Below are 16,103 nucleotides of genomic sequence, written 5' to 3'. Positions count from 1 at the left end.
GAATTCTTTAACTTACATCTCAGCTGGTGTGTCTGGAATTACTTCAACGATATAGGCTCCAGAATTAACATCAGGGAAATCTTCATAGCGTTCCCTAAGTTCTTTAGCTTTACTAGAGAAAAAACATCAAATACTAATTGATTATTTAGTAAGAACATAATGGATATGATCAAAAGATTTATAAAAGGAACAGCTATGTTTATATGCATCAAAAATGATTAAGTCATTTAGCTTCTGAAATATTAACAAATCTATTAAGGCATAAACAAAAGAAGAGTCACGAATCTTTCACTTGTTTACTGGAATAAACAATGTTGTCCATGAAATAAAAATATATTTTGCTCACAGTATGGAACAATATTTTGCCTACAGGTTCATTGCTGAGCAACACTAAGCAATTTTGTTTCATTTTCTCAGTTTAATGTAAAAGAACTCGGAAATACATCAACCAGGGTTTTCATCAAATATACCCCGCCAGAAGTCCCAGAACAGAACAGACAAGTTGCTATGCCCACCTTGCCACGAGATAACTTGCCAGGGCCAACTCACCACAGGACAATTTGCTTCAGGACAATTCAAAATTCAAAAGTTAAATGAATTTCAATAATAATAAAACAATAATAATTGTTGGCCAATAATAATAAAACAAAGTCTATCCAGAAATGCAAGAGTTACAATAATTTCAACGAAAACATGGTCAAAAATAATAAAAGTAACTGAATGAAATGATTAATACAGTGTTGAATTGTCCTATAGCGAGTTGGCTATGGTGAGTTGGCTGTGGCAAATTGTCCTAGATCTCTCCCAAAGACCAGCTTCTAGACTCAGGGATGGCATTCTGCCGTAGATCAGGACAATCACTACGCCAACAAGATCCCAAATTTCTCTCCCCTGATCCAATATACTGTATAAGCACTCAAACCCAACTATCTTTGAAATACCATAGGATTCTTGACCAAGGTAAGATGTCCTTTATTCAGACATCAGTGACCCTGGCCCTGAGGTTGGTAAAAGACCCGAAAGATGCCTATGTAGATTTCTAACAAGGCCAGACAAAGTTTGGTGATATATGTCAGATCTACTGCCTTGTGCAGTAGATAGATCTGTATGAGTCAGATCTACTGCCTTGTGTAGTAGATGAATTATGGATAAAAATGATGCTACAAATAGGCCTGGCATTAAGCATCAGGAGTCTGAGTTCAGGAGAGCCTGCAATCAGGCCATTTAGCCCCAAATCTGACAATTAGGTTGGAAGTCTGTACTATCCCCAAATAGGAATCCTTCTCTCCTTACCATCAACACAACTGTTAGCCCTTTGAGATAGACAACATCAGGAATAAGACCCCATAGGAAGACTACAACTATAATGTATTAAGATAGACTACAATAACAGTCTTGCAAGCCTGATTGTACTTTAACTTCAGAATATTACTTGTTTCCCAGGACAAGAAATGTTTTATTCTTCAGTGATTGTTGCCTGTTTTCCTCAAAGTCATCTGACTCTCTACAACAGTGGTTCTCAACCTTTTTAATGCCGCAACCCCCAACTGGTCGTAAGTCGAGGACTACTCAACCGGTCGTAAGTCAAGGACTACTCAACTGGTGCAGCACCGTTTGCAGAATGGGACTTTTGGCGGGCTCAGCAGGGCAGAGACAGCCTGGACAATTCCTATTGGCTTTTGAAAGCCAATAGAATTAGACTCTGTTCAAGAGAGTCTATTCTACTGGCTTTCAAAAGCCAATAGAATAAAAGGGAATAGCACAGCTAAGGAAAAGGGGGAAAAAAATGGCAGACTGCGTTGTTTGGCGACCCCCGTGAAATGGTCATTCGACCCCAAATGGGGTCCCGACCCAACGGTTGAGAACCACTGCTCTACAACATCAAGAGGGCAACTATTTTTATTCTCCTGCTGAGGTCAACCTACCCTCCCACTGCTTTAAGAACTGGGAAATCATCTAATGTTCAACCAACCCAAACCCATTGTTGGAACAGATTTCCTTTACAACCTACCTTCCCCATTCTCTTTTACAACCATAACCATTCAAATAGAATAGAACAGAATAGAACAGAATAGCTTTATTGTCATTCTGTATCTCACAATGAAATTAAGAGCTGTCCACAGTGCACACTACACACAAATAAGAACCACAAGTAAAAACATACATTATATACACACAGCCTGGCTGAGGAATTCTGGGAATTGAAGTCCACAAGTCATAAAAGGGCCAAGTTTGAAGACCCCTGATCTACTATAAGCTCCTTGCATAAGAATTCAAAGGTACTTTTGGCTTCACCCACTTGTCTCTCATTTATTGGGACCACCAAATTCCCTGTTTCTCCTCTCAGACACCGTCCTTGAGCTAATGGCACAAAGTTGGATCAACCGCTCTAGTGGTGGGGAAGGAATAGGATCCCGATTCTTCTACCGGCAGGCTAGTTCTTGTATGCTGAAATTCCCATAGCCAAGCAGTATCTCTTAATGGACCACTCCCCCATCCCCAAACTCCATTGCTCACCTAACATTTGGAGGTTCGTGAAACAGTATCATGATCAAAAATAAGCAAAAAACAGAAAATAAAAAATAAAGAACACATATGGTTGAAAGACTGAATGGAAGAAGCATTCATATCCAGATTCTCTTATAACTGCATCTTTAGAATAACTGCTTCCATTCAGAAAGATTTCTAAAATGCTCATGAGAAATATTTAAATAAGGTTTGTTTTAGCCAGTGCAGGCTTTATGATTTGAAAGCAAGAGCTTCAATATATTCAGATTCTCACAATAGTGTTCCCATTTTTTTTTATGTTAATATTCATTTGCTTGCCAGGTATGAACAAGCAAGAAATGGCATTTATGGCTTCCCATCACATCATCATTTGTCAGTGCCACTGTGATAGTTGGGTGAACAATCTGGTTTCAATAATGAAATAGTCTAAGAGTTAGAGCTTTCAATATCTCTTTGGTGCCACCTAGCGGTAGTCTGGATTTTTGCAGCTCGGATATACTGCTTCTGTAAGAGATGATTTTTAAAAAGCAGATGGGAGGGACCACTTTTCAAGATACCCTATTGAAATATTATAAACTTTATCAATTACTAACTATTTTGATCCCTGATTCATCCCTAGCTATGACACCCCTATGTGATATGAAATGGCTGCATTTTTTTTATTTCTCAGTTACAAATATACTTTGGGAAGTTGACTTCTTTTTTACTTTTCTATTCTTGAATTGATTAAAAAAATCCTTTGTTTGAATATGATTGTTATGGCTATTTCATCCATCTCTTTGGTGCAGAGAAAACGTAAATAAATCAAGTATTATATTGCCACTGTCTCTCAAGCAGCTTATTCTACAGTTTCTTCTTAATTTTTTCTAACTGCTTATTAAACTACAAATGTTAAATACAGTGTTTTGTTGCTATTTCTTAATTCACCAAAATCATATGATAAACCATTTTAGGTGAAATAACCTACTTTGATGCTCAATGCTCACCTAATTTCTAGTGTCCAAAAAGGTGATTGCATAGGCAGTTTCAGTCAATTAAAACTTAAATTTAGTTTGGATATTAGCCAGTATTTAAAGAAATAAGAGCTTTCATGTTTATGAAAGTTCTACACATTATTATACGCCCCACCCTTTTCTTGGATTCTAAGAAAAAGGTCTGGATCCTTGTGCTAACCTTCATTTTAGTCAGACAGCATCAAAGAAGATAACGATGAGGTGATGAAAGGCCAAGAGAAATCAGAAAGGGAGAAAACCTATTGCCCATTCTTAAATGCTATTGCATTTAAAAAAAACCCAAAACTAAAATAGCCATTTTAGAAGTAGTAAAATATTTCTACCCTATAGCAAGCTCCCCAGTGAGCTTGCTATTTAGTTTTAAAGCAGATTAACCAACCCTGGGAGGTCACTTATAGTTTGGTACATAGAATCCACATTCTCAAAGAATTAATAAACAGCCACTACTCAGAGAAAACTGCTGAGGTTTTTAAACCTACCCCTGAGTAAGAGACATCATTCGAATGCCAATGTATTTTTTCTTAGTTACAGCTTTTCCTGTTTCAAAAAGAAGGAAAAAAAACATTAATTTGTATTATTGCCCCCTCATCTAACACATCAAAACAAAAAAAAAAAAATAACATACTACAAATGGTGATTTGACAATGATCTGACAGACTTAACAGAATAAAAGAGTTGGAAGGGATCTTGGAGGTCTTCTAGTCCAGGGCTTTTCAACCAGTGGTACGAGTACCACCTGTGGTACATTGGCACCTGGCAGGTGGTACACGACCATCCTAGAAAAGTGGTAGTGGGGAGGGGAATAGGCTGAATCGGTGGCAGCACAGCACAAGCCTGAGCGAGAGATGGTTGGAGCTGCAGGGCTGTCAAGGCTCAGTGGAAGCGCCAGGATCAATGCTTTTTCAGGGCTCTCAGGACTCAGTAGAAGCGCCAGCTGGAGTGGTGCTGATCCTGGCGCTTCTGATGAGCCCAAAAGCGCCAATCAGCTGGAATGTTGCAGCATCTCCAGGGTCTTGTGATTTACATTCAGATGCTTGGCAACTAATTCATATTTATGATGGTCACAGTGTCCCAGGATCATATGAAGTGATCAAAACCTGCTGCAACCACCCAGCAGATGGGGGAATAAAAGCAAAACACCCCCCACCCACCCCAGCTGCCAATCCTCAACATAAATGCTCACAACAATGAAAACCTCAGACAGGAGGAAGAACGCCGCCAGGTGGGCAGGCAGGTGTCTTGCTCGGCTGTGGCTTGGGGGGGGGCACTTTTTTCAGTGCTGTTGTAACTTTGAACAGTCACTAAGCGAACTGTTGTAAGTCGACGACTACCTGTACTTCATCACTTTTTTCCTTTTTTGGGGGGGGGGTCAACAAGTTTTTGATACCTTGCTAGGCGACTGGTGGTACTCGGATATTGCCATATCCTAAAAGTGGTACAATGGGTGAAAAAGTTGAAAAGCCCTGTTCTAGTCCAACCCCTGCTCAAGGAGGAAACCCTATACCATTTCAGACAAAAGGTTGGCCAATCTCTTCTTAAAAATCTCCAGTGCTGGAGTACCCACACCTTTTGGAGCCAAGTCATTCCACTGATTAATTGTTCTAACTGTTAGGAAATGTATTGTATCACCTTGATTGTGTCATCTTGCAGGTAGTTCTCAATTTATAACCATTTGTTTAGTAACCATTTGAAGTTACAACTACACTGAGAGAAGTGATTTATCACATCCCCATCGTCATGTGTTCAGACTTTGGGTGCTTCGCAACCAGCATCTATTCACGATGGTTGCAACTTTCCTGGCCTCCTGTCTATCTGTAACCTTCCCAGCTGGCTTCTGACAAAGTCGATAGGGGAAGCTGGATTCATTAGATTGTGTGATTCGCTTAACAGTTGCAGTAAGTTACTTAACCGTGACAAAAAAAGATCATAAAACTGAGTGCGACTTACTTAACAACCACCTTGCTTAGCAACAGAAATTCTGGTCCCAATTGTGTTTGTAAGTCAAAGACTATCTGTACGTACACTTTATACAATAATATATCGTGCTTTCTTGTCCTTATTTTTGCAGTAAACATTACATGCATTTTTCCTCATCCCCAGCCCCTTTTTATTTCATTTTTGCGCAATGTATAATTTTTCAAATGTAACTGAAGCAGTCTGTAATATAATTTCCTTTACTCTGTTCCAAACAGATTTCATATTTTCTTTCCTCCCGTCCACTATCTACTTATTCTGTTTCTTTTTTTATAAGCACTTTATTTTCATTATATTATTACTGCATTTCAGGTGCCCCTAGTTGATGGGAGGCAGGCAATGGTATGGTGACTTTCAAAGTCATCATCAGATAAAATACAGCCAGTTTGGATAGAATAGTATGACCATGCTTGGGGTATATAAATACCATTAAGTAAACAACACTAATAAGGAAGAGGTGATATGGTTTCTTACTGGCTTATTAAGTGGACAGAGTTTAGAAACTGATCTTTCAAAATTCAAGCCCACTGACATCTACCTTTGTTTTTCCTATTGCATAACACAGTACAATACCTTTGGATTGCCGGTCATGTGATTCAGTAAGGAATTTTTTAATTTTGTCTGATGGTATTGCAAAGGAGATTCCAGCAGTGACCTTCAGAGTATTAATACCAATCACTTCCCCATCCTGTAGTAATGTGAATAGTTAAGTAAGCATAAACTCTTCAAACAAAGCCTCCAATTCCTATTCTGTAAATTGAACTAGTACTCTTGTCTATGATTTACTTGTCATACAGCATCTATAGTTCTAAACTGATTTTCAATTAGAAACTGAATATTGCTTTCAAAATAAAATCTAGCTTTATCTCCAATTTGGGTGTAACTGGATGACAATATCCTTAATCTTTTTCCTGACAACTTGCAGGAAGATGTTGCAGTCACAAAATGGAGAAAATAATCAATGCACATTCAAATATGTACATAGTAGAAGTTTGAATGCTGAACTACAAAGGCAACACATAGAATCAAAAAAGAGTGATTAAATAAATACAAAATCTATTATTTGTGGGGGATATGGAAAAGAGTATTATTTTTTATAAAGTCCCAAACCTCAAAGTATTAAGTAAAAAAATACTTACCAGGTTCACCAAAGGTCCTCCAGAATTCCCATACTGTAAATGTAGAGAGAAAATCATCTTTATTTACATGGATTTAGAAATATATTTTATGTTTTGAAACACTGGGCGCTATCTAACAAAATGAAATTCAATGGTGAAAAAAGCAAGGTTCTACATTTAGGCAAGAAAAACCAAATGTACAGGTATAGTATAGGGGGTACCTTGCTCAATAGTAGTAACTGTAAGAGGGATCTCGGAGTCCTAGTGGACAATCATTTAAATATGAGCCAGCAGTGTGCTGCAGCTGCCAAAAAAGCCAACACAGCGCTAGGCTGCATTAACAGAGGGATAGAATCAAGATCACGTGAAGTATTAATACCACTTTACAATGCCTTGGTAAGGCCACACTTGGAATACTGCATCCAGTTTTGGTCACCACGATGTAAAAAAGACTCTAGAGAGAGTACAGAGAAGAGCAACAGAGATGATTAGGGGACTGGAGGTTAAAACATATAAGGAATGGTTGCTGGAATTGGGTATGTCTAGTTTAATGAAGAGAAAGACGAGGGGGGACATGATAGCAATGTTCCAATATCTCAGGGGCTGCCACAAAGAAGAAGGAGTCAAGCTATTTTTCAAAGCTCCTGAAGGCAGGACAAGAAGCAACGGGTGGAAACTAACCAAAGAGAGAAGCAACCTAGAACTAAGGAGAAACTTCCTGACAGTTAGAACAATTAATCAGTGGAACAATCCGCCTCCAGAAGCGGAATGCGCCAATACTGGAAGTTTTTAAGAAGAAACTGGACAGCCATTTGTCTGAAATGGTATAGGGCAGCGGTAGGCAACCTCAGCTCTTTTATGACTCATGAACTTCAACTCCCAGAATTCCTGAGCCAGCATGGCTCAGCTTGGAAACCTCCCCTTTTCCCCTCAGCATGGCTGGCTATGGAATTCTGGGAGTTGAAGTCCATGAGTCATAAAAGAATCAAGGTTACCTACCCCTGGTATAGGGTTTCCTACCTGAGCAGAGGGTTGGACTAGATGACCTCCAAGGTCCCTTCCAACTTTATTATTATTATTATTATTATTATTATTATTATTATTATTATTATTATTATTATTATTATTATATATTTGATACCTAATGAATTCTAGAAATGGTGTTAACACTTACTTATTCACAGCATTTCTTACAGGGAAGTAAATAGTTAAACTTAAATTGAATAAATGTAACATAAAGTGTTTCCAGACATATTGTCTTGTACTGCTTCTATTCGAAAGACAATGTTTTGCTTATGATCATTCAGATATTATGTGGTAAAAACATGAAACTGAGAGTTGGGAAACACAGGGTCATTATAAATGGGAAGATAACACAGTATAATTTTGGAATTAATTAATGTGGAAGACTTGCAAAAATCCTTATGCCAAATAACTAATCCAAAATATAAAGATGAGCTGAGATTTAATAGATCTTTCCAGCATTACCAATAATCAGTACATTGCTCTATGATAAATCATTTTAAACTATGACACATAAACATAGTCATAAAATGATTAGCACCCCACAAGTAATAAGAACCTTACATAACAGGAAAATAAAATAAAAGTGACTGATTTGAAAGGTATGCCAGGACACCAGAGACCCAACAAAATAGTGTGATAGGCCAAATAAAGGTCTTCTGGTTCATCAAATCTTGAGAAGCTATGCAGAGTCAGAAGTGGTTATTATTAGGACAAAAAAGTCACAAAAAATAGAGTGCTGTAGACTAGAATGAAAAGCAAAGACAAAGAAAATCAGACTAGAAAAGGGAGGGGCTCTATATGCTTTTAGTATAGTATGCATTTAATGTAAGATATTTATCAAACATGTCCTACATTGATAATGGCATCTGTTTGGATGTAGTCCATATCCGAGTTTCTAAGTCCCAGCTCTTTCCCCCCTCGCTGGGTAGTGCTAACAATCCCTGTAGTCACTGTATTTTGGAGAGAAAATGGGCTTCCAATTGCAACCACAAATTCACCAGGCCGTAACTCTGCTGAACGTCCAAGAAGGAGGACTGGAAGCTTCCTCTGCAAGTAGATAAGGAAAAAAAATCACAGACATTGAAGGGGAGCTTGGTTTACACTGTTTAGATCTACTGTAGTGGTAAGTGAACCTAAACCAGGGGTAGGCAACCTTGGCTCTTTTATGACTCATGGACTTCAACTCCCAGAATTCCTGAGCCAGCATGGAATTCTGGGAGTTGAAGTCCACGAGTCATAAAAGAGCCAAGGTTGCCAACCCCTGACCTAAACCCACAGTAAGAAAAAAGTGAATAACTTCAAACTCATGAATGTAAAACAGATGGATTGGATTGGAGTCTGATAAATACAATATAAAACCCTCTTTTAAGTGTTATTTTTCCACTGCAACCTTGAACCAAAAACCATTATAGATAGAGATACATGCACAAATATATAGCTGAGGCAAAATTATGAGGGCAAAACAGAATTGAGAATGGGAGATATACATAAAGAATGCAAAACTAACTTTTAAATATCATTCTGCTGCTATGTCACTATATATGGGACTGGAGCTAGGGATTGACCAAAAAAATAGTTTAGGTATTGTATGGTTTTACAAATGATAGCCTGATAATATCTTTTGCTGGAAAAGAATCTACAAAATAAGACTGAACATCAAAGTAAGTGCCCTTCTTAGAGAGTAAGTCAGCATTTTCTCTTTCACTCCATGACACCGCCCTTTAAAAATGCTAAGGAAAAAAAAGAAGAAAACAGTGAAAACTAATTTATCTGGGAAATTAAACAAGGAAAACAAATACATAAACAGGCATATGCTGTCCACAATAAGAAAATCCAATTGCTGTCCATTTGTCCCATAAGGGTCTCCAATAAGTGGCATTTGTCCATCCTTAGAGAATTTGAGCATCCTGAACATAATATGTATCCTTTTATTACAGTACTACAGCAGGAAAATTTTGTGCTGGATATAATTTTGCTAATTTACCAAAATTAATATCAGACCAAACCCTGATGAAAGTAGTGCATTATCTGATACAGACTTACGTTTACCTATCCTTGAGTTATTTCTGGGAAGAGAAAGGAGATTTGTGATAAACAGTTGATGAGTAATGTAATCATTTGCAGTTGTGCTGAGTCTTCAGGTCCAGGCCAGCATTGGTGAAATGTTAGTTTGGAGCCAAGAATTGTTTATATGGGTGATTCAACAAGCCTTCTGGAAAGAGATAGTCTTTTCTTTTGTGGTATTAAAACAAAATCAGCTGCAAAAAATTTCCTCCATCAGAGGAAATTTTAAAATATAGTTTTAGAAAGCAAAATATGTAAGATACTGGAAGTTTCCAACAGAGAATTTTTTTTTTTTTAAAAAAAATATCCTCAAATAATTGTGTATGCGATGTTCATTTCCAATTTGTCCTTTATCTCTATCAGCATGGCAAATATTTCTTGTAAACTAAAAAGCCTTCTCTTAATTTTATTAAAATATATCTTATTGAACTCAAAAAGTAAATCAAACCAAGGCAAAAATCTAAGGAAGTCAGAGCACTTTTATATATGAATTTTAAAGAGATTGAATTAATTTGCCACATGAACATTTACCAATATGCTTATTTGCAATACAATTCTCTCTTCAACGTTAATTATCTGAAGACTAATATGATTTAAACATTATTTCCATATAAAAATGTTCCTGACCATAGAGTTTAAAAAAAAAAACCCTGATATGTGAGTTAGGCATAAGAAAACACAAAGCTGTTAACCACAGGGGAAATTGTACAACATTGTTGGCACTACCATCTACCACTTGACACGGAGAAAAATAGGAAGTAGAATCCATATTTATAAAGCTGAACAGTAGCTTAACAGAAGTAATTCCTGTGATGTTGCACCCACAGTTTAACTGCCTGAAACAAGAATGTCACCCCACACTCATTCCTTGTACACTAGAACTATTATTCGACAGTGAACATTTAGCAACATCTTCTACTATTCTGAAAACTTTGGGCACAACTCTTCTCAAGCATCTTGTTGTTAACTCCCAGTATCTGTCATGAGGCAACTACCCTATTAGCAGTGGTAGGATTCAGCCAGTTCGCACCAGTTTGGTAGAACCGGTAACTAATTTTTTGTTGCCCAGGCCCAAAATGGACTTCCGGAAGCAGCATCCACACAGAGAATTGGTTGTTCACATATTTGTATCCCACCATTGCCTATTAGGCCCACCCATTGCCAAATTCTGAACTATTGGGCCAGATTTTATACTCATATATTCTTTAAGGCATAAATCATAAGTCTATATCCAAAGCCTTTGCTAGACTACAAAGTAAAAGAATGAGCTCACACTCTGTCACTGAGTTTAGCCTAATGTTTCAACTTGGTTCTTTCAGATTGAAAACTATGGTTTATGAATTATCTGTGGCTGAGGAAACAAATCACAGCTAAGCAAGTCGTAACTTAACAAAATAATTAGGTTTTTTAAAAAAAGCATTTGTAAAAAATATGAACACATGCTTTTATTTCATAAACAAAATTCATAAACAAATTCTGAATTATAAAATCTTTTGACAAAAACAAAATAAATCTAGCAAATCTGCTATATCCTTCTTCTAATGTGACTCAGCTGCATTTTTATTTGCATGGGCAAATTTTCATGCATTTAACTTTATCTGACTAATTAAGTGAAACCACCACTCTGCCTCAGTTGACAGATTCTTTCTCCAAATTTGTAATAGAAGCAAATCATTTTGAAATAAGTGTGTTGTTGTTGTTGCTGTTGCTGTAAGAACAAAAATACTTTCCTCTGCAGTCTCTATTTGTTTTTAATGTCTTTCCCTTCATCTTCTTAAGATGGACAATAAACATCTCAGTTTATTTATTTATTTATTAACTACGTAGATAGTTAAAACTGGAGGTATAAAACCACTGCCTGAAATGACATGCCTTCCAGCAATATACAATGGATAAAAAAAAGGTTAGACATGCCAAAGACTTAAATCTTCTCCTGTGCCATGCTGAGTCAAGATGTAGCCTAGGGCAAAACATCATTTCTTTTTCTCAATCTCTTTTTTGGGATCATCTAATAACATTTCCATTATGATATGCACACAGTGCTGATCCTGTACACACTGGCAAGTTATTGTTTTAAGTTTGGAAAGACTCATTTACTTTTAACATAATTAATTCCTAAACAGTGAAAATATTACTTGCAGACTGATATACAGAAAAGAACAAAGCAAACCTAGCTTGAGTTTGAGTTGAAGCATTAGTAATACCGCTAAGTAACAATTCTTACTAGTCTACGAGTACAAACAGACTGAAGCAACTTCATCTGAACCTTCCTCACAAGCAAAGGCTTAATAAAGATACATTTGGAAGCCAGAATAGAGAAACTTCCTTTAGCAGTCACTGGATTGAATATAATGTAGATGTCATTCTCAGTTACACTAATGGGAGTAGTGCTGTTGAGAACGTATCCCAAACTGAGACGCTTCCCATGATTTTGATGTTTGCTATTGAGATATATTTTTACACAAGAAAAAAGTTGGTACACCATCACACTCTTATCATGAATATCAGTGCTCCATGATCCCATAAAGTTCCTAATAAGGTCTTATGGTTTTGGGGGAAAAAATGAAATACGAGTCATTCCTGCAGCAAGCTGATAATCAAAATCTGTTTAATGAAGTCTATTGAAAAGGAACAATATAATCTTCCCAAGGTTATTTTGACATTCAGAGAAGAATGTCAAAAGAGATAGAAGATATTCAGAGATCACTCTATATAAAACCCTCCTTTTGTACCAGTAATACATCCAATCTCCCCATCTCACTGCAATCAAGATATCCACTGGCGGTGACTTGCATAAGAGGAAGCTGCAGTAACCTTGGACAGCAATCCCTCTCTGGGCACGGGAGGCCAGCTTTTAGACAGCCCTTTCTATATTAAGGCAGGAACACTGTGTTATTTCTTAAGTAGCATGCCAAAAGAAGCAATACACTTCCAACTCTAAAATTTTACAAGCCTGCAATAAATTGTATTGATCAGATTCTAGGGAGTCCTTGGTTCTTTTCTATTGGAGAGCAAATTCTAAATGTACAAAAGAAAAAAAACTCCCAGTTTAAAGTAAAACGGTGAATCATGCAATAAAGTACTGCTGGCACCTAAGGAAGGTATGATACATAAGAAAAAAAATAATTATGCTTATTGAAAGCAGATTTCTCCTAAGGGTAGGGATATCAGAGCTAATCCATTTCCTATAGAGCAGTGGCCCACAACCTTTTGGGCACCAAAAACCCGTATTGTGGAGGGTGGTTCTTCCACGGACTGGGGGGGGGGAATATGGTTTTGTGCACTAACCGGATCCCACAGGTTTGTGGATGGGACTTCACTGGCTTTCACAGCCCAGTTCCAGTGCTGGTCCACAGTCCAGGGTGGGGACCCCAGCTATAGAGTGATGATACAGCAAAGGCTTGGTCCAGTTTATACTGATCATTGTACTTATTCTGCACATTCACTTAATCTATCAGGAATGGAAAGAAATGTGAACTTTTACCCTCATCATTTCTCCCTTGCCCATCAGTTTGTCTGCTCAGTTCATGTGATTTGCTTGATTTCTCTAGCTCTGTGGTTACTGTTTGTGTGCCAGAGGGAATACACTTTTTTTCCCCTGTGTACACAGCCGGTGGAAATCAGTAAAGCAAACTTTATGTGTTTATTTATGCTAATAAATGGCAGTTATGAAGATAAATTAAGTCACATCTCAGAAATGACTTTTTCAAAATATTGGAAGTACCCAAAAAGATATAACCAAACCTCAAAAAGTTTCATCTTGTATGTTTACCTTATGATGCTTTTAAGATATCTAACGAAAGCTTTGAAGGATAAAGTTATTCCACAGCTTCAGAAGGCAATTTTTCTTTTCTTTATTTGTATATTGTGGTAGTCGTGATTAATTAAGCTTTTAAGCACATCAGAAGACTTAAGGCCTCTTCTAAGTAAATCTGAGCAGGAAATGACTGAAGAGAAGGATTGCCGGTATGTATGAGTAGATGAAAGCATCTGACACCTTGCCGCCCTGTTTTTAATAAGCCTTGAACAAGCTAATGTCTTCTATGTGTATTGAAAAACATACGCCAATCAATATGGCATGAGAATTGTGGAAGTTGTAACAGGACATCTTGAAGAATGATGTATTGAGGAAGGTCATATTGTGTAAGTTGCCAGAATGCATGTTTCCATTCAGATTCTGCAAATAAACAAGTATTTTTTTTTCCTTTCTGCAATTAGATCCTATGTATTAGTTGACACTACTGGATTTTGAATTAATGACGTACAATGCACCATAAATACCATGGTGGTATTTATGACTGCAGTTGGGTAATTCACTAGGTTTGTTATGAAGAAACTTCCTTTGACAAACATTTTGCCCCCTCTTTTCGCACCACCAAAGTGATTCATAAACTTTCTTTTTTATATATGAGATTGAAGCCTAAAAAAATAAGATTCATTATGGTTTTTTGACTAGTCAACTTTTTAAAGCCAGTCTAAATAAACCATATGTACTTATATACATTTCAGTAAATCATATAAATTTAACTGCAGTATGTCAAGTTATTACATAATTCTAGTGTACGCTCCAATAAAAAAAGGAAATTAATGATTCCAAATTCTTCATATTAAGAAAGCATTTAAGCCAAATGCTTACTTAGATTTCTTTTCATAATAATAAATCATTCAAAACCAGCTATTTATTTGTATTTAGTTGCCAATATTTTCTTTTATACAATATCTGTACTTGTTTGTATACCTCTGGCTGCTAATATAACATTATTATCAGGAATTGCATTACCTTTAAACTGTAAGTATGTATATAAATACTGATATATAATAGCTAAATATATACGTAAGATATTTCTTTTCAAATAAAATAATTTATATCCAAGATTGAAACATTTAATCTGCCTAAGTTACACGAATGGAAACGTAAAGCTTTCTTTGAGATTGAATTCTGTGCCTAGTAATTTTACAAACAAGTTCATGTAGTTTTCTTGGAGGCAATACAAAAATAGTTTGCCACTGCTTTGGTTGGGATATTTTGCCTACAATACCGGTATTCCTAGATGTTGCCCATACAAATACTAACCAGTCTGAGCCTTGTTTAGCTTCTAAGTCCAGCTAGGTCAGACATGTCAAACACAAGGCCCGGGGGCCGGATATGGCCCACAAAGTGGTTTCATGTGGCCCACGAAGCCATCCTGAAAACAGTGAGGGAACAGCCCCTGCTGCCTTGGCCCTGGCCCAGGCCGGCCAGAAGCCAGTGTACAATTTTGTGGTGGCCATCTATGCTGAAACACATTCAACCTTAGCTCCACAAGGTCATCTAGAAACAACGAGGAACCAGCCCCTGCCACATCGGCCCTGCCTCCTGGATGCATGCTGGGGAAGTGTCACCCTTTGTGAGGAATGAAGAAATGGACCATGCCTTGGCGCTTGCCCCAGTCCCAGCCCCTTCTGCCAGAGACCCTCAGATCTGTCCCACTCCTGCCCAGGCCCCCACAGGCACCCTTGATGCAAATGATGTAGAGCTGGCCATGCCCACCCAGTAGGCCACACCCACTCCATTCACCCCACTTAGGCCACACTCACCCTGGCCACACCCACCTGGCCCCTCTAGGGCAACTGCAATGCTGTTGCGGCCCTCAGTGAAATTGAGTTTGACACCCCTGAGCTAGGTGCTGCCACCTGCTATCAAGTTAATAAAAGTACAAGCTTATAAAACATTTTTTTCATTGATACTAATTATCTTTTCATCAATTTAAATAAATGGGGTACTATGACCTCTTTATGACTTGTGGACCTCAAATCCCATAATTCCTGAGCCACCTCTGAACTAAACCATGACAGGGAACTAACACCAATAGCAGAGCAATTTAAGGTACTGAAAATTTCTGGGAAATTCTAAAATGCAAAGGGAAAACTCTTCTTATTCTTTCTTATGATTAAATCTGAGTTAAGTAGTTGACAAATCCTTGTCAGATTTCTAAATCCAGCAATGTTTCTGGATGACAAATACAGAGTCCAAACTGTCAGGTTTTCGTTATATAAGCTGTCAGGTTAATAATAAAAAAGGCAGTTACTGGTAAACTGTGAGAATTTCTTAGCTTCCTACTCAAATTATGCAGATTTTTTTCTTAGCCATTTCAGTGGGTGAGGTTTACTCAGTTCCATTCGTTTTGGCCTTTAATCAACCACAATGGATTCAGAGGTTATGAGCTGCATTCATGATGGTTCTTTATCCAGTTGATCTTTGCTGAAGGAACAGAAAATCTTCATTAAGCTTTGAAATCTGACAAGGACACTCTGTTATCTTTGCACTATTCCACCTCTATCTCTATAAAATAGCAACAGCATAGTCAGTATAACACAATACCATCAGCTATGTGAACAGTGGTGCAATAAGCAGACAGCC

The 16,103-nt window shown here is 37.5% G+C and overlaps 1 protein-coding gene across 1 annotated transcript in view; it reads right to left on the bottom strand.

The window, feature by feature from the left end:
* HTRA1 (HtrA serine peptidase 1) overlaps nucleotides 1-16,103 on the bottom strand; it is a 41,556-nt gene that overhangs the window by 4,519 nt on the left and 20,934 nt on the right. The window contains exons 4-8 of the mRNA XM_039338038.1: nucleotides 8,492-8,686; nucleotides 6,635-6,667; nucleotides 6,069-6,183; nucleotides 4,001-4,058; nucleotides 17-112 (exon numbers count right to left, since the gene is read on the bottom strand). Coding sequence (XP_039193972.1) covers nucleotides 17-112; nucleotides 4,001-4,058; nucleotides 6,069-6,183; nucleotides 6,635-6,667; nucleotides 8,492-8,686 — 497 coding nt within the window. The remainder of the gene's footprint in view (nucleotides 1-16; nucleotides 113-4,000; nucleotides 4,059-6,068; nucleotides 6,184-6,634; nucleotides 6,668-8,491; nucleotides 8,687-16,103) is intronic.

The sequence above is a fragment of the Crotalus tigris genome, unplaced genomic scaffold (assembly GCF_016545835.1).
Source record: "Crotalus tigris isolate CLP2741 ecotype Arizona unplaced genomic scaffold, ASM1654583v1 scf7180000017536.10889498, whole genome shotgun sequence".
Classification (NCBI taxonomy): domain Eukaryota; kingdom Metazoa; phylum Chordata; class Lepidosauria; order Squamata; family Viperidae; genus Crotalus; species Crotalus tigris.
This window is presented reverse-complemented; position numbering and strand designations above follow the sequence as displayed.